Source organism: Narcine bancroftii, chromosome 7, assembly GCF_036971445.1.
Source record: "Narcine bancroftii isolate sNarBan1 chromosome 7, sNarBan1.hap1, whole genome shotgun sequence".
In the NCBI taxonomy this organism is placed as follows: domain Eukaryota; kingdom Metazoa; phylum Chordata; class Chondrichthyes; order Torpediniformes; family Narcinidae; genus Narcine; species Narcine bancroftii.
The window spans coordinates 18,867,783-18,893,120 of NC_091475.1; the positions used below are offsets into that span (position 1 = coordinate 18,867,783).

General features: G+C 43.4%; 1 protein-coding gene across 2 annotated transcripts in view; it reads left to right on the forward strand.

The window, feature by feature from the left end:
• Nucleotides 1-11,725: 11,725 nt before the first annotated feature.
• Nucleotides 11,726-25,338, forward strand: part of LOC138738569 (junctional adhesion molecule B-like) — a 54,597-nt gene continuing 40,984 nt past the window's right edge. The window contains exon 1 of one of the 2 annotated variants that reach the window (XM_069889028.1): nucleotides 11,726-12,132. In XM_069889028.1, the coding sequence (XP_069745129.1) occupies nucleotides 12,084-12,132 (49 nt within the window). In that variant the 5' untranslated portion in view covers nucleotides 11,726-12,083. The remainder of the gene's footprint in view (nucleotides 12,133-25,338) is intronic. The other variant, XM_069889027.1, reaches the window with a different exon arrangement.

Below are 25,338 nucleotides of genomic sequence, written 5' to 3' on the forward strand. Positions count from 1 at the left end.
AAGATACTGTTGGTTGGACGCTAGAGGTTCTCAATAGCTCTTTAAGCCCTATTTAAGCCACGGTCCTGGTGAATGTCATCAAAAGAAGGAAGGGAGGACCCCCCCCCTCCAATGATCTCAGCTGTTTGTATCATTGTGCATATTGACTTCCTGTCTGATGCATTGTAGCTGGCATACCACACAATGATGCAGCCAGACAGGATGCCCTCAATTATGCTCCTGTAAAACGTTATCAAGATGGGGATTTGCCCTCCTCAGCCTCTGTAGGAAGTGTAGACACAGCTGCACCTTCCTGACGGATGAGGAGGTATCTCCTGGAGCTCGAGTGATGAATGCTGTTTTGCAGGAAGCCCAGATGTTTAACTCGTGACATTAGAAGTAAAATGAAACATTTCCAAATTGCGTTATGATCCAATCTGGTAAAGGGCCTGAAGCTCTTCTAGTTCCTGTATGCTGGCCTTCTCTTTAATGATCAACATCGCGAGTATGGGAGGTGTAGCAACTGTACATACAAGTAGTACAAAGTTAAATCACTGAAGGATGGTACAGAGAACAGAAATGGAAACGATGGCAACTTCTACCAGTAAAAGCAGGATAATTTCCCTGGTGCATGCTGTCTGAGAAGACAATGGAGACACATACTCTCACAATGGTTACCGGTTAGCGTGACGCTATTACAACACAAGCAACCTGGGTTCGAATTCTGTAAGGAGTTCTCCCCGTGTCTGCATGGATTTCTCCCACCCTCCAAAACATATAGGGTTCTAGGTTAATTGATATATTTGGGCATCACAGGCTCATGGGCTAGAAGGTTCCGTTACCATGCTGAATGTCTAAATTAAAACTAAATTAGGTTTAAATGGCTGGAATCAGCTTCTATCCTGCGGTAGGTAAAATTATTAAAATTTAATTTTAAAACTCTTTTAACACTATGGATGAGCACTTGGGAAATTGTACGCTGAAGACCAAATACCTGTAAATGGAAGTAGTGCAGATATAGTGCGCTGAATGACCTGTTGGCATCCTAATAGTTCAAAAGTGCTGTATGAGAATTTATATGGTTCTTCCTAATAATTCAGTGAACAAACAAGGCAGAGTTATGTCCATCAAAAGTCTGAGCACGTTAAGATCAAGTTTATTGTTACATGCATTGAAAATGCAGCAAGAGGGGGCGTGGCAAGATGGTGTAAAAGAAAGACGTGTATTCCACCTTTCCCCAGCTGGATTACTAAATACCCGGTATTTAAAAAGCATAAAAGTGGTTAAAAACAATATTTACAGTTGTTTAAATAATAGCGATTTATTATGGCAACTAATGATAAAAAATCTAAACCTCAACTTCAAAAAAAATTACCATACAAAAGTGTGGAAGAACTGAGGCCTACCTGCATAGCTGAATCATTGTTGGGAGCCTCCAAGCCTCAGAGGACTCCAGCCCATTCGAGTTTGACCTCGGCGCCGATCCTGCCTCTGCAAGATGGCGCCGACACTTTGGTGAGTTCGGCCATTGCCGACCCGCGTTTCCAAGAAGCCGTGTGTGCGGGTACCACGGCCGACAAGGGGACCCACGAAGCCATGATCTTGTTGGGCGGCCCAGGGACGCGCAGTGTAGCATCGGAGGACACTCCTGCACATCCAGCGGCTTTGCCTGGCTTGCGTAGGGCATCCCGGGTCCAAGAATTGCTGGACAAAGTATAGGCTGTGGGGGAGCCCGATTGCCGATGTCCCGAAGAGGTCGGGTACTGGTGTCGGGTGTCCAGACCCGCAGCCGTTCAACTAAAGGATTTACGATGACTGAGGAAGAAGAGGAACTTACCTTATTGGAATTTGTCCAGGAGGAGGAGCCTGTAGAGGTAGACCTCAAAAAGTGGAGGTGGAATCTGGAATGGATTCAGTGTTCACTGTTTTGGAAGGGATTGCTTGTCAAATGGACATTATGTCAAAACAAATATCAACTCAGAAAGTATGGAAAGAAAGATGAGTTGACACAAAGGCTTCTGATGTTGAAGATCCAGAGCAGAATCATTGGGTTGAATATATGGTCTATATTTGATTGTGTTTAATTAAATAATAAATATGTATCTGGCTGGGTGGCGGGGGTGGATGACACTGAAAACTTTCATAGTCATCTGCCACGCGTTGGTTTAATCACACCCAGATTTTTAGGGTATTACTACCTTAGGGTGGTTTTTTTTATTTGTTTTTGTGGTTTTTTTTATTAGTTTTTTTTTTCTTTGCCCTTTTTTTTGAAGAATTATGGAGGGGAGCATTATTTTATAGTGTGCAAATATATTAGTAGTTAAAAAGATGTCTAAATTGAATTTTGTTCAGGGATTAAATAATCCAATTAAGAGAAAGAGACTATTGGCTTATATATATAAAAAAATGAAAATTGACAATGCTTTTTTTACAAGAAACTCATCTGACTGAAAAAGAAGGTTTGAAATTGAAAAGAGGTTGGGTTGGTCATGCTTTTTCTTCTTTTAATTCAAGAGGAGTAGCGATTTTGAATCATAAAAATTTACCATTTGAATTGGAATCTTCAGAGGGGTATGGTGGCAGAGTATTAAAAGTGAACTTTAAAATTTTTGCTGAATCTTGAACTTTGCTGAATCTTTATGCCCTTAATATAGACGGTGAGTGGTTTATTTCAGAAGCTTTTTTACTGTTAACTCAAGCTAATGAAAATGTCTTAGGTTGGTGGTGATTTTAATTGTGTTCTGGACCCTTTATTGGACAGAAATCCAAAAAGTATAAGGAAATCAAAGATAGTAAAAAATTAATGCATTAATGAAAGAATTAAATTTGGTGGATATTTGGAGAAAAGTTAATCCTACAGAGAAAGATTTTTATTTTTACTCTTCACGACATGATTTGTTTTCTATAATTGATTTATTTTTGGTATCAGCACATTTACAAGGTAGAGTATTATGAGCTGAATATAAAAATAGAGTTATATCAGATCATTCATTATTACTTTTTTCTTGTGAAAGTTCAGAGGTAGTATGTCCATCGTTTAGATGGAGGTTTAATGCAATGTTATTGAAAAAAAACAGAGTTTGTTACTTTTGTTAAAGAGCATATCTCTTTATTTTTGACCGAGAATGTTAATTCTGTGGATAGTCATTTTGTAATATGGGATGCTTTAAAAGCTTATTTGAGGGGGCAGATTATTAGTTATTCTATGAAAGTTAAGAAACAATATATGGCAGAAAGTTTAGAGTTAGAAAATCAGATTGCTGAGTTAGAGAAAACTTTTCAGAAAGGTGTAACAGAAGATTTTTTAAAAACTGCATTAGCGAGGTTGAAATTATCTTATAATACTTTACAAATTTATCAGTTTGAGCGCTTAATTAATCGATCTAAACAACGTTATTATGAGTTGGGGAAAGAGCTCATAAGGTACTTGCTTGGCAATTGAAAGCTGAACAGGCATCTCGGACTATTAATGCTGTTAAGAAGAATTCAAAAGTTACTTATAAACCTCAGGAAATTAATGACCAGTTTTATTCATTTTATCTAAAATTATATACTTCTGAGGGGTAACAGGATAATGGTTCTATTGACTCTTACTTATCTAAATTAAAGTTACCGGTATTAGATGGGAATGATGTTGAGGAATTGGAATCTTCATTTATGGATTTTGAAATTAAGGAAGCTATTCAGGAAATGCCTAATGGAAAGTTCCCAGGGGATGATGGATTCCCTGTAGAATTTTATAAACTTTTTTTTATGATGATTTCTTTAATGTATTTGGAGAAGTGTTGAATCAAGTTACTGAAGATTAGAAGTTACCAGAATCATGTTCAAGTGCTTTAATAACTTATTCCAAAAAAAATAGAGATCCATTAAAAGTATCTTCATATAGACCTATTTCTTTATTAAATGTAGGTTAACAAAATTATAGCAAAAGTATTAGCTAATAGACTTGTTAAATATTTACCAAAATTGGTACATATTGATCAAACAGATTTTATTAAGAAAGGAAACACATCAGACAATATATTTTGATTAATTACTTTGGTCAACGCATATCGAAACCAACCTATGATGGTTGCATTAGATGCAGTAAAAGCTTTTGATAGGGTTGAGTGGGATTTTTTATTTAAAGTGTTAGAGTATTTTAAATTCAGCACTTTTTTATTGGTTGGGTTAAGGCTTTATATACGAACCCGATTGCTAGAGTGGTGACAAATGGACAGATTTCTTTACCATTTATATTGACTCGTTCAACTCAACAGGCCTGCCCATTGTCACCAGCCTTATTTGTGTTGGCTATTGAACCATTAGCTTAGGCTATTAGACAAAATGAAGAAATTAGATGGATGAGGGATAAGAATGAAGAATATAAAATTAACTTATTTGCAGATGATGTGTTGGTATACTTGACAGAACCAGCATGATTGTTGAAACAGTTGCAAGAGTGTTTGTCGAAATTTGGAGAATTATCTGGATATAAAGTTAATTGGGATAAAAGTGAAATTTTACCAGTTGGAGTGGGAGATTATTCTGAATTTAAAACTATTACAAAATTAAAGTGGACAAATAAAATTAAATATTTAAGTGTGTTTATGGATTCTAATTATCAATCATTATATCAATTAAATTATGTGCTTATATTAAGATGAATTAAAGCAGATTTGATTAAGTGGAAAGATCTTCCATTAACTTTGATTGGTTGGGTTAATTGTATTAAAATGAATATTTTTCCTCGAATTCAATATTTATTTCAGTCAATACCTTGTTTACTTCCAAAGTGTTTTTTTCAAGATTTGAATAAAGCAGTGTGAGAGTTTTTATGAAAAGGTAAATTAGCTCGAGTGGCATTGCATAGACTTACATGGAAGTATGCACTGGGCAGACTACAGTTACCACATTTTTAAAATTATTATGAAGCGGCCCAGTTGAAGTTTGTTAGTAGATTGATGGATTTAGATCAGCCTCCTAGCTGGGGTAAAGTGGAGATGGTGTGTATTTCTAGGATTGAGATATATGAATTTATATTTCATTGGAATTTGATTTTATTACAGCAATATGATATGCCAATATTGAAACATTTGTCAAAGATTGGGATTAAAAAAACAGGGTGTTAGGGTCGAAAGATAAATTATCAATTCTAACTATTGTATAATAATGAGCTTATTCCTTTTTCAATGTTTAATAATCATTTAAAGATTTGGAACTCTAAAGGTATAAAGACAATCAAAGATTGTTTTGAAGAGCGGCAATTTCTTTCTTTTAATCAATTGAGAGAAAGATTTGATATACCTGTAAATTCTTTGTTTGTGTATTATCATTTTAGAGCTTTGATGGTAGAGAGATGATTTTACCTAATTATGGTAGAGAGATGATTTTACCTTCTTTGTCGAGATTTGAATCTTTGATTTCCTCTTTACCGAAAAAGGGTTATATTTCAGTTACGTATAATTTGTTACAAGATAGTATAGATAAGTCAGATTGGGAGAAATCTAAACTTAAATGGGAGAGTGATTTAGTATTTATTTTTCCCGAAGATGATTGGGCGACTATATGTCAGGACAATGTAATTAAATTGACTAATGTAAGGTATGGAATGGTTAATTATAATTTTTACATCAATTATATTTGACCCCGGAAAAGCTAAAAAAAAGCATGGGTTTAGTAATTTAAATTCTTGTTTTAGATGTGGCTCATGTATTGGAACTTTTCTACATGCCGTTTGGACTTGTGTTAAACTTCAATCATTTTGGCAAGGAATTAAAATAGTTTTGCAAAAATTATATAATTTTATATTACCATTAGATCCAATGATTTTTTTGTTGGGAAATTTGTATTCGTTAAGGGGAATGGGATTGGACAAAATACAAATTGCTTTTGTACGTTTGGTGTTATCAGTAGCGCGTAAATGTGTTGCTAGTACTTGGAAAGATGATACTGAGATTAATATATTACACTGGTAAAATGAATTAAAAGTATGTACTGTCATGGAAAAAATTATTTATAATTTACATGATAATTCTTCTTTTGATAGTAAGTGGTCTCCATATTTGAAATATATGCATTTAGATATACTTTGAAATGTTATTAACATTTATAATATTTTCTGTTTATGTATATTTATATATATATATATATATATATATATATATAAATATATATAATCTTTTTTTGTTGCTCCCCTTAAGGGAGCTGGATGAAGGGGTGGGAGGGTGGGGTGGGTGTTTTTTTGGGGGGTGTTTTTTAATTATTTTTTTGTTATTTGTTTTGTTTTGTTTTTTCGTTTTTTGATTATTTCTATACCGTATGTCATGTTTTTTTCTATCTTTTAAATAAAGTTTGAAAAAAAAGAAAATGCAGCAAGAGAGATTGTTTTGCAAGCACACCAGTGGACATCTCATACATTGCATGACAAGTAAGACACAGTCTGCTACGACAGTGCTACGGAATAAAGAGATGTCCACATGGTGTGAGGGTGAACCATTAACTCTATTATCTGAATTTCTCGCGCTGCATGCAAGGGAACACCCGCTTCTGATGATTTGTGCGCCGGCTTCCAGTGGTGACATCAGCAGGTCACTGCGTCACTCCCTGGCCGGTGGTGCACCACCCAGAAGCAGGGAGTTCCCCTGGGAAACACGTGATGTCACCCATGGGTTTCTCCCTGGGTGTGAAGGGGGACCCACGCCATTTTGAGTCGGATGACTGGGGTGGCAATTTGCCCCGTCTAACCACGTGGTTGCTCGGCTCGCTACAACGGCATGAAAATACAGAAATGCCGAGTTACAGATAGAGATCAGTTGGTGCAGAGTAAAGGCAACATAATTTTGTTATTTTGGGATCCATTCAGGAGACTGATAACAGCAGGAAAGAAACTGTTCTTAATATGGTGTTCCTAAATCACCAAGGCATAGGAAATGAGGGATCAAATGCAGAGCCAGATTCAGAATTTATTGTCATGAACATGTTATGAAAATTGTTGTTTTGCAGCATCATCACAGACAAATAAATTACATTTTTAAAAATAAATACATTCGTGCAAAGAAGAGAAAGTGAATGGGATTAGAATACATGGGTACTTGATTGTATTGACAGCAAGATGTGTGACTCCATGGCCCAACTCAGAATATGGCAAAATAACAGAAATTGGTGCATTGTGTTCAGTTCTGGTCACCCCATTTCCAGAAGGAGGCTTTGGAAAGGATGCAGAAGAAATTTGCCAGGAGGTAAAAACACAGAATTGCTGGAGTAACTCAGCTGGTCTCGTAATATCAATTGGACATAAGGTTATATTACTGATGTTTTGAGCTTGAGCCTTTCCTCAAGGTGTAAGTGAAAAAAGACAGGTGTCTGAATGAAAGGCTTGAGAAATACCACCGCAGGGACCGCTCTCTCCATGACTCCCTTGCCCACTCCTCTCTCCCCACCAGTCATCCCCTTGGCACCTACCCCTGTGGCTGCATGACCACTTGCGCCCAGACCTCATCCCTCACCACCATTTAGGGCCCAAAACAATCCTTCCAAATGAAGCAACACTTTATGTGAATCTGCAGGGGTCATCTACTGCATTGGGTTCTCCCAATACATCGTAGAATCTGGACGCAGACTGGGAGATCACTTTGTCAAGCATCCCCTGCTGTGTCTGTCGCAATAGCATGGATTTCCCAGTGGCCACCCACTTCAATTCCCTGCCTGATTCTGATGCTGATATGTCTGTCCATGGTCTCAGGCACTGCCAAATTGAGACCACCTGCCAATTGGAGGAGCAATCCCTGCGGAAGATGGAGAGGGGATTGGATTTACATCAACTTCTCTGGTTTCTGTTGAAAATCCTACCCCCCCCCCACAACTTCTTCCCCCTATTTTCTTTCCTCTAGCTCTCTCTCTCTCTCTCTCTCTCTCTCTCTTCCCTTTTTCCTTTGTCTCCTTTCTCAGAGCCAAAATTAATTCTCATCTTTCCACATATCTATTTAACACCTTTTGCCTGTTGGTCTACTCTCCTCTCCCGTCCCATTCTTCCCCTTCTTTCCCCAGCCTTTAATTCAGACGCCTGCCTATCTATTTTTCACTCGTACCTTGAAGAAGGACTCCGGTCCATAAGTCAGTAATATATCATTACTTCCTATGGACACTGGAAGCCCAGCTACGTTCCTCCAGCATCTCTGTGTTTTGACTACAATCACAGAATCTGCAGACTTTCATCTTTCACCCCCTTTGCCAGGAGGTTGTCTGGATTAGAAGGTATGAACTATATTGAGAGGTTGGACAAACTTGAGGTTGTTTTCTCTGGATCGTTAGAGGCTGAGGGGAGACCAGATAGATGTTTATAAAATCATGAGAGGTGTTGATAGGGTAGGCACTAAGAATCTTTTTACCCCAGAGTAAAAATGTCAAATAGAGCATTTAAGATGGGGCAATTTAAAAGAGATGCACAATTTTTTTTTACAGTTTTACAGTGTATTTACACAGAGAGTGGTGGGTGGGGAATGGGCTGCCAGGAATAGTGGTGGAAGTATTGTATAGTATTGTCACATCACATTGTTGTTTTGCACTATAGTAAGATCATAAGACTTAGAAGCAGAATGAGGCCATTTGGCCCATCAAGAGTGCTCCACCATTCAAGTCAAGTCGCATTTATTTGTTGTTCATACCATACACCTTGTAGTGTACAGAGAAAATGAGATATCATTTCTCAGGACTGTGGAGCTGGTTATTTACAAGGATAAATTACTCAGAAACTTTTTAATAAATAACATGATAAATAACATATCACATTAAATATCATATTACATATGCTAGCCCTGGGTCCCCAGAGTTCAGAAGCCTCATGTCTTGGGAGAAAAAGCTGTCTCATAATCTGGTTGTGAGGATCCGAACACCTTGGTACCTCTTCCCGGAAGGCAGGAAGGAGAATGTTGGAGGGATGTTATGACTTTCCACAAACAACGGCCGCTTTACCTTCTGCTGCAGGGACTGCTGTTCTGAGATGGTACAGTTCCTGAACCAGGCAGTGATGCAGTTATGTAGGATGCTCTCAATGCACCCCCTGTAGAATGTTGTGAGGGTGGAGGGTGGAAGCTGGACTTTCCTCAACCTCCGCAAAAAGCAAAGGCGTTGATGGGCCTTCTTGGCAATGGATCTGGTGTTGGGGGACCAGGTGCACACTAAGGAATTTGGTGCTCTTGACTACCTTGATGGAGCCATCGATGGTCAGCAGAGAGTGGTTCCCTGGGCTCTCCTGAGGTTAACCACCATCTCGTTTGACTTGTTGACGTTCAGGTGTAGGTTGTTGTCTCTCCGCTAGTGAGGGCACCTCCTTTCTGTAAGCTGACTCATCGATCTTACTGTATTTTCCCTTTTAACCCCATTCTCTCTAAATGATTATTTATTATCAGGCCATATATATTATATATAATAGCGTCTACAGCAGGTAAAGGTATATAACCAATGTTGTACACCAACAATACCAACAAAGGTATTGAAGAAGAGCTCAGGCCCGAAACATCAGTATATGTCTTTACTTCCTACAGACACTGTGTGACCTGCTGAGTTCCTCCAGCTTTTCTGTGTTTTTACTACAAACACAGTGTTCACAAATTTTTGTATAACTGCTGACCATCGATGGCTCCACCATCGAGGTAGTCAAGAGCACCAACTGGTCCCCCAACACCAGATCCATTGCCAAGAAGGCCCATCAACACCTTTGCTTCCAATGTAAATCATCGATTTTACAGCCTGTGGGAAGAAGCTATTTGCCAGCCTGGCCATCCTGTCTTTGATGATCCTGTACCTCCTCCCTGATGACTTTCACATTTGTTTATTTGCTTACATGTGTACGTTGAGTACAGCTTTTTTTTGCACTACCAATAAGTGGTAATTCTGCCTGGACTACAGCAAAAAGAATCTCAGGGTTGTATGTACTCTGACAATAAATCTGGAATCCGATGGTAGTGAGTCATAACTTAACTTTGGCTTGGCTTTGCGGACGAAGATTTATGGAGGGGGTAAAATGTCCACGTCAGCTGCAGGCTCGTTTGTGGCTGACAAGTCCGATGCGGGGCAGGCAGACACGGTTGCAGCGGTTGCAGGGGAAAATTGGTTGGTTGGGGTTGGGTGTTGGGTTTTTCCTCCTTTGTCTTTTGTCAGTGAGGTGGGCTCTGTAGTCTTCTTCAAAGGAGGTTGCTGCCCACCGAACTGTGAGGCGCCAAGATGCATGGTTTGAGGCGATATCAGCCCACTGGCGGTGGTCAATGTGGCAGGCATAGGAAATAGGAGCAGGAGTAGGCCATCCGGCCCATCAAGCCTTCTCCACTATTATTGGTGATGATTCACTTTGTTGTCATTGTACCAGTAAAACCAGCCAATGAAGTACAATCAACATCGACTGGAAGTTAAATACTGCTATATACATTACAATAAAACTTCTGCAATTAAAACCAACAACAGCACCATTCTACAACAACCTGTTAAAAAGTACTGCCTTTACACTATGAGCGCAGGACCATTCAGCAACGTGATTCAGTGTTCAACATAGTTGCAGCTTCATTAAAGAAAGCTCTTCTTGAAGTTACTGGTGTGCTATTGAAGGCTCCAGTAGCGTCTGCCCAATGGGAGAAGACTGAATAGTCTGTGGATCAGGCATGTTGCATCTTTAATAATGTTTCTTGCCCCGCCCAGACTTCTTTCCCAATGGATGTTTTCGATGGTAAACAATTGGATGCCAATAATCTATTGGGCAGTTTTCACTACCTGCTGAAGTGCCTTGCGATCTTGTGCAAGACAATTCCCACACCACACCGAAATACCCTAAATTAGCACGCTCTCAATTGTCCTCTTGCTCTTCAAAACATAAAGATGCTGTTGTGCCTTTTTAATCAAGGTGATCATGGCTGATCTGATGACAGGCTCATCTCCACCTACCTGCCTTTTCCACATATCCCTTAATTCCCCTTCTCTATAGAAATCTCTCTAACCTTTTTATTCTATTTGTCATATGCATTGTGCAATGTACAGATGCATAGAAATTCTTGCCTGCTGCAGCCAAAGAGGTACTTCATAAAGTGAGAAATAAATAGAGTCATGTAGCGGGCTGACGCAGCAAACGGCTGTCGAACATGGCGGTCGGATAGACAGCATGCGGGGTGAGACGCCCATAGGGCGCAGGAATAGCGGTCGAATTGACCAATCACCGCCAGCGGGTCACGCGGGGATCAATCCGGGCCAGCCTAGGCCTCGCTCAAGCCACACCCGGCTGCCTATAAAATCAGAGCTGCAGCCCAATGAAGCTGGTATCGATTCCACTCACTTGAGGTGCCAGTCTTCTTCTTTCACCCATTACACCTCGAGCTACAATGGTAGCGACCCCGCTAAGGTCACATCTAGTCAATTAAAAACAGTAAACACACACACAGAGAGAAAAGGGATCAAGGATACTGGGTGCTGGATGGAAAGGGTCCTCAATCCTTCTTTTGAGCCCTATCTAAGCAGGGGCTCAAGGGATGAATGAGGACCCTTTCCACCCAACGCCCAGTGTCTTTGACCTTCTGCCATCAGGAAGGAGGTACAGCCAGGGAGGGGAGGATCAAAATCAGGACTGACAGCGTGAGTATACCCGTGAGATTCATGAACTGTATCCTCCAACCAAGTAAATCATCGCAAATATTTATATTTGGATTAATTATCTAATCCTCGTGTATTGTGTGTGTGTGTCCATGATGCGGAGAATTGTTTCATCGGGTTGCACATGGACAGTCAGATGATAATCAAGTTGAACACCATCCTGTTGGACGAACGTGGAAGCGGGGACACGCATCCACTTTCATTCAGCCCTGACACTGGGAGCGGAGTTGGCGGCGGGCGCTAGGACCCGGGGAGAGCTCGGTTAATTTCAGGAGCACGGGAACGCGAGGGCTTGGAATGGTCGTCGGGAGGCACTAGCACCGAGTCGGTGATCCTTCAGCGGGACCCTTCCATCCCCTTGGCAGCAGCGGCCGGCCGGCCGGCTCGGGAAGGCAGCCAAGGCGCCGCGCTGTGTGGGGGTGGAGGGGGAGAGGGAAAGAAAGAAAAGTTGTGGGGCAACTTTGGTTTGAAGTTTGGGGAGTGAAGGAATGGCGAGTCTCGGCATCTTTCTCCTGTCCTTCGGCTTCCTGGAGACGGGTGAGTAGTTGGCAAAGTCTGTGTAACGCGGCCCCCTCCCTGCGTTAACTTCTTTGGTTCCGAGCTGCAGGCTCCAGCCAACTCCATTCTGCCCCGTTACCCGGTGGGTAAAGTCGGACTTGGCCCGTTACTTCCGACACTTCATCTGTGCGAAGTCGGGGGAGAACCTCCACCAGGCTTGTCTGTTTAAATCACCCCCCCCCACCAGGCTTGTCTGTTTAAATCACCCCCCCCCCCCCACCAGGCTTGTCTGTTTAAATCACCCCCCCCACCAGGCTTGTCTGTTTAAATCACCCCCCCCCCCACCAGGCTTGTCTGTTTAAATCACCCCCCCCCCACCAGGCTTGTCTGTTTAAATCACCCCCCCCACCAGGCTTGTCTGTTTAAATCACCCCCCCCCCACCAGGCTTGTCTGTTTAAATCACCCCCCCCACCAGGCGTGTCTGTTTAAATCACCCCCCCCCACCAGGCTTGTCTGTTTAAATCACCCCCCCCCACCAGGCTTGTCTGTTTAAATCATCCCCCCCCCCACCAGGCTTGTCTGTTTAAATCATCCCCCCCCCTCCACCAGGCTTGTCTGTTTAAATCATCCCCCCCCCTCCACCAGGCTTGTCTGTTTAAATCACCCCTCCCCCCCACCAGGCTTGTCTGTTTAAATCACCCCCCCCCCCACCAGGCTTGTCTGTTTAAATCACCCCCCCCCCACCAGGCTTGTCTGTTTAAATCACCCCCCCCCCACCAGGCTTGTCTGTTTAAATCACCCCCCCACCAGGCTTGTCTGTTTAAATCACCCCCCCCCACCACCAGGCTTGTCTGTTTAAATCACACCCCCCCCTCCACCAGGCTTGTCTGTTTAAATCACACCACCCCCCCCTACAACAGGCTTGTCTGTTTAAATCACACCCCCCCCCTCCACCAGGCTTGTCTGTTTAAATCACCCCCCCCCCACCACCAGGCTTATCTGTTTAAATCACCCCACCACCAGGCTTATCTGTTTAAATCACCCCCCCCCTCCACCAGGCTTGTCTGTTTAAATCCCCCCCCCCCCCAGGCTTGTCTGTTTAAATCACCCCTCCACCTCCCCCCCCAGGCTTGTCTGTTTAAATCAACCCCCCCCCCCCAACCAGGCTTGTCTGTTTAAATCACCTCCCCCCAAGGCTTGTCTGTTTAAATCACCCCTAGACCTGGAGAGGCCTCTCCCAAGTTTGGGAGGGCAGAGAAGTTTTCAGCAGGACTTAAGTTTTTTTTTAAAAGCTTAAAGATTACTTTCCAAAATTGCTGGGAATGGAGTGTGTGGGGTGAGGTTCAAAATGGGAATTGTGAATGCCTGGAAAGTTCTTGAAGCCAATTGCTGTGCGTCTTGCCAGTGGTGGGACCCTCCCTTTTATTTTTGCTAGGATGGAGACTCTCCTCAGTCCCTGGGGAGGGGGAAGATCTCTGAGCATTTTTCGCAGGGAGCTAAACATGGTGACGGTGCTGACCAAGCACATCCAAGGTCTTTGTCCCGTTCATCAGCAGGGTGTGTGGTGGAGAGTGTTCCAACCTGCTTCCAAAAAAAAATGCTGATGAATTTGGCCATTGTTTCCACTTCAAAACCAGCTTGCCTGAATAAAGGAGATTCCTTAATTTTTTTTTCCCCTCCCGCTTCATGTGAAGCAGATTTGTTCTGTGTTGTCTGAATTTGTTCCAGGCCCTTTAGCCCAGAATTCTTTGGGTTCAATGGACCAACATCCACGTGCAGTCCACAAAAGTGCTGGAGAAACTCAGGGGGTCAGGCAGCATCGAGAGGAAACAGAGTTTCCAGATTGCGCATGAGCAAAAAGCAGGCAGGTGTCTGAATTAAAATGGGGGTGGGGGGGAGGGGGTGTGAATGGAGGAAGAAGAAAAAGTGCCCACATACTTTAACCTCGCATCTTGATGAAGGGCCCAAGCCCAAAACGTCAGTTATAAAAAGGTAAACGTTTCATTATTGTCACCTAATACTACATTTAGAATGTAACATACATGAAATTCTTTGAATTTTGTCTACCGTTATTGTCTTCTTTGGCTTGGCTTCGCGGACGAAGATTTATGGAGGGGGTAAAAGTCCACGTCAGCTGCAGGCTCGTTTGTGGCTGACAAGTCCGATGCGGGACAGGCAGACACGGTTGCAGCGGCTGCAGGGGAAAACTGGTTGGTTGGGGTTGGGTGTTGGGTTTTTCCTCCTTTGCCTTTTGTCAGTGAGGTGGGCTCTGTGGTCTTCTTCAAAGGAGGTTGCTGCCCGCCAAACTGTGAGGCGCCAAGATGCACGGTTTGAGGCGATATCAGCCCACTGACGGTGGTATTGTATGAGAAACAGAAAGTTGCAACTTTGTCCAGCGCCCCTCACAGAAACCTACAGCACATGGTGTTCCTACACGGTCTCCCCTCCAAGTACTGACCAGTCCTGTGCTTGCTTAGTTTCCGAGATCAGACAATCCGAGGTGCATTCAGGCCATTAGTTATATCCCTTTGCTTCCTATGGATACTGCATGACCTGTTGAGTTTCTCCAGCCACTTTTTGTGTACTGCGCAGCAATCACAGTGTAGACTTTACAGTTTAAACCCATGTGCCGTCCTTGGGAATTCCAGATTAATAATGATATTATTATTGTTATGAAATGAAACAAATGTAATATTGCCTTTAGTTTGTCATAAGACAGACAAAGATTTGCCATTAGCATTGTCTGGCATCCCTTGCAATGAGGGAAAGAGAAGCAAAAGAGAGTGTTTTTTTAAGCCAGGCCTCTGTTTTGACCAACCACGGAGAAAAATTTGAACTTGCCTTTTTATGGAGCATCCCTAAAAGGTTAAGTGGTGCCTCATAGCATCCTCTGGAGGTTATGGAGGTGGGACAAGTGGTGCTGCAGTGTCACTGAGCAATGGCTGTCTTCATTACCCATAATCCCCCATGCAGCTGGAACCGCTCTGGAAAACGCTGAGCAATTTTAACTGCGTCAGAGATTATGGGTAACAAAAAGGGCCATTGATCATCCTTCTGCCTGGTGCTGCCCCTCCGGATCTTCACTCCCCTCTGGCATCCATTGGACTTCCTGGCTCTGCTTCTCAGTCTCCACTCCTCAGCCTCTGTCCTCCTTCCTCTCCAGACCATGGAGCTTAGCACCCAGGTCCCTCTGGCCCTGGCGACTCAATGGGCTGTGACTCTCCTTCCCCCCCCCCCCCCCACTGGGTCTCTGACTCTCTCCAGCTCCTTGGTGCCCTCTGCTCCTCGGTCAATAGACAATAGGAGCTGGAGTAGGCCCTCCGGCCCGTCGAGCCAGCACCACCATTTTACAGATCATGGCTGATTACTACTATCAGTACCCCTTTCCAGCCTTATCCCCATAACCCTTAACTCCTTTGCCCATTAGAGTCTTATCTAACTCTCTTTTGAACATAATCAGCGAATCTGCCTCTACCACCCTCTGTGGCAGAACATTCCACAGATTCACACTTCTCTGGGTAAAAAAATTTTTTCTCATCTCCGTCCTAAAGGGTCTACCCTGTATTCTTAAACTATGCCCTCTAGTCCTCGTCTCCTCCATCATTGGGAACAAGTAATCCGACTTCACCCTGTCTATCCCCCTGATGATTTTGTATACCTCAATCATGTCCCCCCTCATCCTTCTAAACTCATCGGATACAAGTCCAGTTTTTCTAGCCTTTCAGCATATGTCAACCCCGCCATCCCTGGAACTAACCTTGTAAATCTGCGCTGCACACCCTCTATAGCTAGTATGTCCTTCCTCAAAATTGGAGACCAGAACTGGACGCAATACTCCAAGTGGGGTCTCACATGAATGGCCAGCAGCAACCTGAGCCCAGATCCAAACCTCAGATATGATGAGGAAACCTTCAGCACTCAGGGCCCTTCGGGAGCTCTTCTTGCCCTTGGCATCCTCTCGAATCCTGGTTGCAATACTTAGTTCTCGTGAGCCAGTCTCCAGCAGCCCGCAGCCTGGTGTGAGGTAATGAGTTTATTGTCGGACACTCTGTACAATGTAATTATGCAATAAAATTCTTACTTGCTGCAGCTGAGCAGGTACTTGTAAAAAAATTAATAATATTAAACTTAATTGAATTAAAAGAAACAATAAATAGATTGTGGTCGCACTAGGCATGCAACTAGCGAAAGAACCACGCTAAGTCGAAAGTGAGTTGATTCAACTGACTTTAATAGAACTCTCACACGCGCTTCAATCCCCCGGAACCCGGTGACACATGTGACTCCCGGGGCCTTTATGAGGTCTGCTGCCAGGCTATGGGGCTGCTCTGCACCCGGAGCTCTCACAGTCAGATCTGCCGCGGACTTGCCCGCGACTCCATGAGCTGGTTCGCCTGTTGCGTGGGCGAGTCGCCACAAGCTAAGATAAATAGATAATAAGCATTCACTGTAATCCCAGTGCCAATAAAAGTGACCTGATGTGTGGATTCAAGCAAGGACGAAGAGTTAGTTTTCCAGCACCACAGATTAGTGGAAGCCTGGGGGAGAGGGAAGTGTAACTCCTTCACATCTCGACATTTCTTTCACAAGTCAACTAAAGTAAAACCTGCAGATGCAGGAAATCCAAAATAAAATCAGAAACTGCTCAAAACACTCATCAGGTCGAACAGCATCTGTGGGAAGCGAAAGGGCATTAATTCCATTTTCCCCTGATGCTCAAGTCAAGTTTATTATCATCATCTGATTGTACAAGTACAACCCAACAGTGTTCTCCGGTCCTCAGTGCAAAACAGACATAACACACTTGCAATCAAACAATACATATTCAGGACAAGTATTCATAAATACAAATAAATAAATATTGTTTCGTGTCTATGAGAGTCTTAGATGGTTAGTGTGAACAGTTCCCTTGGTCATTCAGCATCCTCACTGCCCGTGGGAAGAAGCTGTGGTGCTGGCTCTGATCCTCCTGTATCATTTTCCTGATGGGAGCAGCTGAAAGATGCTGTGTGTGGGGTCCTCAACGATTTCGCACACCCTCTTCAGGCCACTATCCCAGTAGATCATGCTGATATGGTGGGGGGCTGGTGGAGAGTCTCAACGTTACGGCTCTGTACATGTAGGCTATACTGTACTTAACATGCCAGCATTTGCTGCCCATCCGCAATTGCCCCCTAGTTAAGAGTCACCCATGTTGGTGGGATGGGTGTCATGGATAAACCAGATGGATGAAGGTGGCAGATTCCCTTCCTTGATGCTTGTAAGTGAACCATTTGAGTTCTTAGCAACAATCCAGCAATACCTAGGTCACCCGTACTGAAGCTAACTTTTGAATTCCAGTAAAACCCCGGGCAACCAGCACCTCTGGGGATTGATGGATGCAGGATAAGTGAATTTTCTGGTTGCTTGAATCTGCATGTTTGATTGGTGAACTACGGCGAGTTGTGTCTATTTTAAATGTCCGTGTTTATTTATTTATTTATTTCCCCTATTTATTTTCTGCTTTTTCCCCCCCAATTACTTGAGATTGCTGGTTGTTTGAATTCCAGATAACGGTGGTTTTTACTGCATTTGAATTTAAATTGGCCTGTGAAGGGTTTTGAACTCGTCTCTGGAGCAGTGGTGCATGGTGGTCTAACCACCTCCGTGTGCAGGGGGTCCTCTTACTCAATCCTCAAATTGCAGAGTCAACTGGAAGGGTTTTCCTGAGAGGTCAGGTAGGATTTGAGGGCCATTTGGCCTCTTTCCCCCTCCCTCAGCAACTCATTCTCACCGTCCTGTGGCCATTTTCTGGGAAGGGGAAGCTGATTGTTGGAGGGAGGAGGCAAGAGGCAGCAGCAGTGGTGGTCAGCACGGATTGTCCTTGGGTAATAAATAACAGAGCATTAAACAAGGGGCTGTTGAAATGCCTTCAGCCCATGTTCTACACGTCCAATGGAAACAGTCTGATGGAGGATCATGGCAGGTTGAGTGGCAACTGTGGGAGACGAGGGAATTGTGAACGTTTTGGGTCAAGACCCTTCATTGTGACTCCATCTCATTCCTTCGAACCGCTCTTCCCCTCATAGGTTGGGTTTTGTTTTGCTGCAGATTTATATGAGCAGAAGTAGGCCATTCAGCGCATCAATTCCACTCCCCCCCCAACCCCCACCCAGCCCCACTCCCGTGCCTTCTCCCTATATCCTTTGACACCCTAACTATTCAAATACTTATCGATCTCTGCCTTAAATACACCCAACAACCTGCCCTCCACACCTGCCTGTGGCAGCAAGTTCCTCACTCTTGTGCTAAAGAAGTTCCTCCTCATCTCTGTTTGAAATGAGTGCCCTTCAAGCCTTGTCCTTGACTTCCCTACCACGGAAAACAACTTTGCCACATCTACTCTGACTCTATGAGGTTCCTATTCTCCTGAACTCCGAGGAGCTGTCAAATGTTCCTTGTATGCTAATCCCTTCATTCCAGGAATCATTCTTGTAAATATTCCCTGAACTCTCTCCGAAGCCAGCACATTCTTTCTTAAATGGATTGGAGGTCAATCTGTAGGACTATAAGAGTGGATCACTACATTCTCCCCCCCAATCCTCCCCCCAACCATTCATGTGATCTACCAGGATTGTTCTCTGAAGAGGGTGCACAAAATCATTGAGGATACCCCCCCCCCCCCACACTCTGCATCTTTCAGCTACAGGCATAGCAGAGCCAGCAATCCCATGGGCAGTGGGAACACTGAACGATCAAAGGAGCTGCTCACACTAACCATCCAAGACTCTCATATTCATGAAGCACTATTTATTTAATTATTTGTACAGATGAAATACTTGTCCTACATGTGATTTGTTTGTGTGTTATGTCTGGTTATGCGTCTGCATGTTTTGCGCCGAGGACCGGAGGACGCTCTTTCGTTGGGTTGTACTTGTACCTCACTGACAAAAGGCAAAGGAGGAAAAACCCAACACCCAACCCCAACCCACCAATTTTCCCCTGCAGCCGCTGTAACCGTGTCTGCCTGTCCCGCATCGGACTTGTCAGCCACAAACGAGCCTGCAGCTGACGTGGACTTTTTACCCCCTCCATAAATCTTCGTCCGCGAAGCCAAGCCAAAGGGAAAAGACTTGTACAATCAGATGACAATAACTTTGACTTGTACATAAGGAGACCAAAACTGTACCCTGTGCTCCAAGTAAGGCCCGAACCATGCCTGAAAAGGCTTCAACATCGCATCCCTGCTCTTGATCCTATACTAGTCCAATATTGTCCACTCACAGTAAAGGATTCGTATCAAACAAAAGAATGCTTTCCAGCGATTCTGTGAATGAGTTTGTAAATGTGAAGAGTTTCCGCCCAAGTTTAACCGCTGGCGCCCCTCTTTCTCCGCTAATGTTTGTTTCCTTAGCCGTTGATTACTCACGCAGGTTTGGTCATGTGACATTTGCGTCCCTGGTCATGACCGTGTTTATTAACCATTGTGAATTATCCCTGACTAGTTGGTGGTGCCATTTTGATCTGTCAATGACAAAATGTTGCTGCCCTGTTGCTTGAAAATGTAACCTTTAGTTAAAATCTAAAATGCTAGAAATGCCCTTAATGCTTATTTTTCTGTAAAGTTCACAGTGTTCTCTTTCCTCCACCCCCCCCCCCCCCCCCCCACCCAACCATATCCTTGTTATCTTGGCCTTGGCAAACTGTCAGTGCAGCAATAATGACATTAGTCCCACTGAGTGGAGAGTAACGTGTTCAGTGTGTATTCTCATTTCATTGGTTCCTCTCCACATTCTTCTCACAGTCTAGATGATCTTTGCTTTTTTTGGAGGAAAAAGAAATAGAAGGCAAAAATGCTTTGGATTTCTATAAATTTATTTATAGATTTTGGACAGTAATATAAACCGAAGATACAACTTTTACTGGGGTACATTTCAAGGGAACTTGAAAAGTTGAGGCTGTCCAGATTGAAAAGCCAAACAGGCTGTGCTGAACTGGAACAGCCTTGTTTGGAAGCACTTTGTACAGTTCCAAGCACAACACTTCCAGAAGAATGTCAAACTTTCTGTACAAGTTCAACAGGAGCCCAACGTGATTTACAGATGAGCTATGCCGTGTGTCTGGAAAAGACCACTTGTTGCTTCTAGGTTTAAAATCTGAGTAGTTTTACTCGGAAGAGCTTCAAATGTAAAAAAAAATCATCTTGCCTTCAGCAGGCGAGATTGTCAGAGTGATACAGGGGCTTGGGGTGTTTGGGGAGCCTGGAGCAAAGATAACGAAGGAAAGATAGGATACACAAGCTTGAAAACAAACCTCCAGCTTGAAGGACAGTTTCTTTCCCGCTGTAATCAGAATCTTTAATGGACCCCATGCTGCCAAAAGATGATGCCCTTCCACCTTGTGTTTAATTGTGAACTCTGCGCTATTGCAAAGTCGCTTTTTTTTCTTGCACTGAAATAACTATGAATAGTTCTTGTCCACATATATAGAATTTATTGTCTCTCTCTCTAATTTATGCATACGGTCGTTTTTTTAAAAAAGGAAATGCCTGTTCGGCTGCAGCAAGTAAGAATTTCAGTGCATATGCATGTTGTACACTGCATATGACAATAAACTCTTTATCGTTAACCTGTGCTTTGATTAGTGTATCACAAACAAATTTGCAGATACAAAGAGTGTGGACAGTGAATAAGGTTTTCAAAGTTTGCAGAGGGATCTGGATCAGCTGGATAAATGGGCTGAAAAATATCAGATGGAATTTAATACAGACAAGCATGAGGTGTGGCATTTTGGAAGGACAAAATAAGAAAGGACATACGTGGTAAATAGTCAGGCACTGAGGAGTGCGGTAGAAAAGAGGGATCTGGGAATACAGATACTTCATTCCCTGAAAGTGGCGTCACAGGTAGATGGGGTTGTAAAGAGAGCTTTTGGCATATTGGCCTTCATAAATCATTGAGTATAGGAGTTGGGATGTTATAGTAAAATTGTACAAGCCATTGATGAGGCCAAATTCCGAGTACTTGTGTGCAATTTTGGTCGCATACTACAGGAAAAATATCAATAAGATTGAAAGAGTGCAGAGAAGATTTACTAGGACTTCAGGAATTGAGTTACAGGGAAAGGTTAAACAGTTAGGACTTTATTCCTTGGAATATTGAAGAATGAGGGGAGATTTGATAGAGCTATTTAGAATTATGAGGGGGCCAGATAGAGTAGATGTAGGTAGGCTTTTTTCATTGAGGGTAGGTGAGATACAAACCAGAGGACGTGGGTTAAGAGAGAAAGGGGAAAGGTTTAGAGGAATCATCAGGGGGAACTTCACACAGAGAGTGGTAGGAACGTGGAACAAGCTGCCTGCTGGAGTGGTGAATGCAGGCTCAATTTTAAATCTTAAAAAGATGGAAGGGGTATGGAGGATTATGGTTGGGGTGCAGGTCAGTGAGACTGGGAAGAATAATAGTTTGGCAGGGACTAGGAGGGCCCAAGGGGCCTGTTTTCTGTGCTGTATTGTTCTATGGTTCTATTCCCTACTCTGCTACTTGTTTATTTGTTATAATGGCACTACCTGCTGTACGTGTTATTGTGCCTGGACAACATGCGAAACAAAACTTTTTTTTACTCTATTTCAGCACATGCCAAAATAAAGTGATTCACAGGAGAAACTGTTTCCATTGGTTTTAGGTTTTCTTTTGTTTTTTAAAAAAAAAACTACAAATGTGGGGATTTTGTCAGGGAAACCAGCAGGAGACAAGGAGAAGGATTGCTTAGCAACGGCTTGTGCTGACCTGGAATTCAACAGTGAAAGGATGGCTAAACAGTTCCAACAGCAACCTTCAAAGGAAAGGATGTGGGAGGGGGACCAATTGGACGACTCTCTCAGAGTTGGCAGAGGGAAGATCGGCCATTCTCTGTGATTATCTTGTCACATCCTCAGCAAGCATTGCAGAGCTCTTGGGAATAACAAACACCAGTGGTGCTGTGAGCTGAACTGGGGATTAAGATTTTCAACTCGTGCCTGGTTGCATGAGAGCATTTGTGCTTTAGTTGGTTTTGCAACATCGGGTGCTTTTGATTATTTGTAATAAACTCCAGACAAGCACAGCCACTTTATCACTTGCACAATGAACTTCAACTCTATTAGCAATGGTTTGAAAAGTTCGAGTTATCTGGTTTCCTCCTCCTCTTCTCCTTTTCCTTCCTCCACAGAGCATGCGTTACTGCAATACCCTAATTTTGAAGGCAACTTTCTTATAGCAAAAAGGGACAAACCTCCATGATAATTTTCTTTGTGATGCACGCAAAAGGTTGAGCAGTACCTGGTGGCTACAAATTTGTTGATATACCATGGTAGGGGGTTGTGTAAAAGAAGGCAATGAGTCAGCATACAGGAGGGAGACTGAAAGCTTGGCTGAATGGTGTATTAACAACAACCTTGCACTCGATGTCCTCAAAACCAAATAACTGATTGTGGATTTTAGGACTGGAAAACCAGAGGTGTATGATCCAGTGATCGTTAGGGGATCGGGGGAGAGAGAGTGAGCAAATTTAAATAAAAGCATACAGAAATGCTGGAGGAACTCGGCCAGTCTCGCAGCACCTATTGGGGGTAAAGATACACTACCGACGTTTTGTTCAAGGTACAAGCAAAGAACAGGAAAAAGAATAAAGACTGGCAGGGAGAGCAGTCCAGACCAACAATTGTTGTTAATTGGATATGATTTTTGGTTCTGTGAAAGGAGATAGGTGGAAAAGGGAAGAGAAAGAGACAGACAGACTGAGTTGGGGAAAAGGTGTCAGAAGAAGGGGGGGCGGTGTTTAACAGAAACCAGAGAAGTCAATGTCATCCTGATGGAGGGTTTCCAGGTGAAAGATGAGGTGTTGTTCCTCCAATTTGCGGGTAGTCTCTATTTAAATCTCAAATTTAAATTGCTGGGACTCACTATCCCTGAGGATCTTCCTTGGATCCAACACATGAATGACATCATGAAGAAACCCCATCAGAACTCTACTTTCTCAGGAGTTTGCTAAAGTTTGGTGTGACGTCTATGCAGGCAAAACTCTCCCCACCATTGAGAAAATCTACATGGAACATTGCCATCAGAGAGCAGCAGCGATCATCAAGGATCCACACTACCCAGCAGAAGCTGCTGCCATCAGGAAAGAGGTGTAGGTGCCACAAGACTCGCACCCCCAGCTCTGGAACAGTTCCTACCCCTCCACCATCAGACTCCTCAACAACAAACTAAAATCAGAGAATCATTTAAGGACTCTTAGTTTGCTCTGGTTCACCGTTGGAAAGGACAGGTGGCCGTGCAGCTACGGGCACACGGGAGACGGCGAGATTGGAGGAGGCAGTGGGATCCTCAGACACTCAGGGGCTCCGAAGGGACATTTGCTTCTCTTTCTCATCTTGCCTCCTGATGTGAGTTTACAGGGGCAAGAACAAAAATAATTTGAATACTTGACAACACATGAAATCGCGAATGAACCTGCTGACTTTTGGAGAGCTCTCTTGCTCCTTTTAAGACCATAAGACATAGGATCAAAAATGTTCTATTCAGGCCATCGAGTCTGCCTCACCATTTAATCATGATCCGATCCATTTTCCCACTCAGCCCCACCGTTTGGCCTTCTCTCCAAAACCTTTGATGGGGAGGCTAATCTGTCTTGAATACACTCAAACACCTGGCATCCACAACCACCTGTAGTAATAAATTCCAAAGATTTACCACCCTCTGGCTGACAAAATTCCTACGCATTTCTGTCCTAAACAAATGCCCTTCAATCCTGAAGCTGCGCCCTCTTGTCCTAGACTCTCCCACCATGGGAAACAACCTTTCCACATCTACTCTGTCCACTCCTTTCAATATTTGAAAAGTTTCAATGAGATTCCACCCCCCACCCCCATTCTCCTAAATTCCAATGAATACAGGGCAAGAGCTGTCAAATGCTTCTCATAGGATAACCCTCTCATCCTAGTGAACCTCCTTTGAATCCTCTCCAACATCAGCAACTCTTCTTAAATGAGGAGCCCAAAACTGCTCACAATACTCCGTGAGGACTCACCAGGTCTTTATAAAGACGCAACATCACATCCCTGCTTGTGTATTCTATTCCTCTTGAAAAGAATGACAGCATTGCATTTGCCTTCTTCACCACCCACACAACCTGCAAGCTTATTTTGCGTCCCTTTGCACCTGGGTATTTTCAATTTTCTCCCCATTTAGAAAATAGTGTGCCTGTTTATTTTTTTTCCTACTAATTGTCCTATTGATGTCCTGGGATCATTAACATCAAAGTCAAGTTTATTGTTGTTGTACAAGTACAACCCAGCGAAACAGTATTCTCCGGTCCTCGGTGCAATACACACAGACACATACATAGACAAACAATACATATGGATGCCAAGTATTTCATGTGCACAAATAAATAAATATGGCTAATTGAATAAGAGATTCTCGGATGGTTAGGTTGAGCAGTTCATTTAGTCGTTCATCATTCTCACTATCTGTGGGAAGAAACTGTTCCTCAGCCTGGTGGTGCTGGCTCTGATCCTCCTGTATCTCTTCCCCAACAGAAGCAGCTAAAAGATGCTGTGTGCAGGGTGGAAGGGGTCCTCAGTGATTTTTGCAAGTCCTCTTCAGGCAAAAATCCTGGTCAATCACATCGATGGGGTGAGGGAGACTCCAGTGAACCTCTCTGCTACTTTTATGGTCCTGTGATTGACTTCTGGTCCATTTCTCTGCAGCAGCCTTTCCACACTCTGATGCATCTGGCCAGGACGCTCTCAGTAGAGCTCCTATTAGAAGGATGACCTAATGGTGGCCAGTAGCTTTGGCTGCTTTGGTCTTCTCAGGAAGTGCAGTCGCTGTTGCTCCTTCCTGACAAGTGAGGAGATGTTGAGTGTCCATGATAGGTCACTAGTTAAGTGAACTCCAAGGAATTTGGTGCTCTCCACTACAGATTTGTTGGTGTGTAGTGGAGCGTGGTCATTCCTGGTCCTCCTGAAGTCCACGTTGAGACTCAGGTTGATACTCTCACACCATATCATGAGATTTTCCACCTCTTCCCTGTAGTGCGACTCGTCGTTGTTGCTGATGAGGCCGACGACTGTTGTGTCATCTGCAAAGTTTATGATGCTGTTGGAGGTGGATCTGGCGATGCAGCCGTGGGTCAGTAACGTGAACAGGAGTGGACTGGGACATCCAGATACAGTATCACCAAAGTCTTGTACAGCTAGTCCGATGTTGTCTGATACCTGT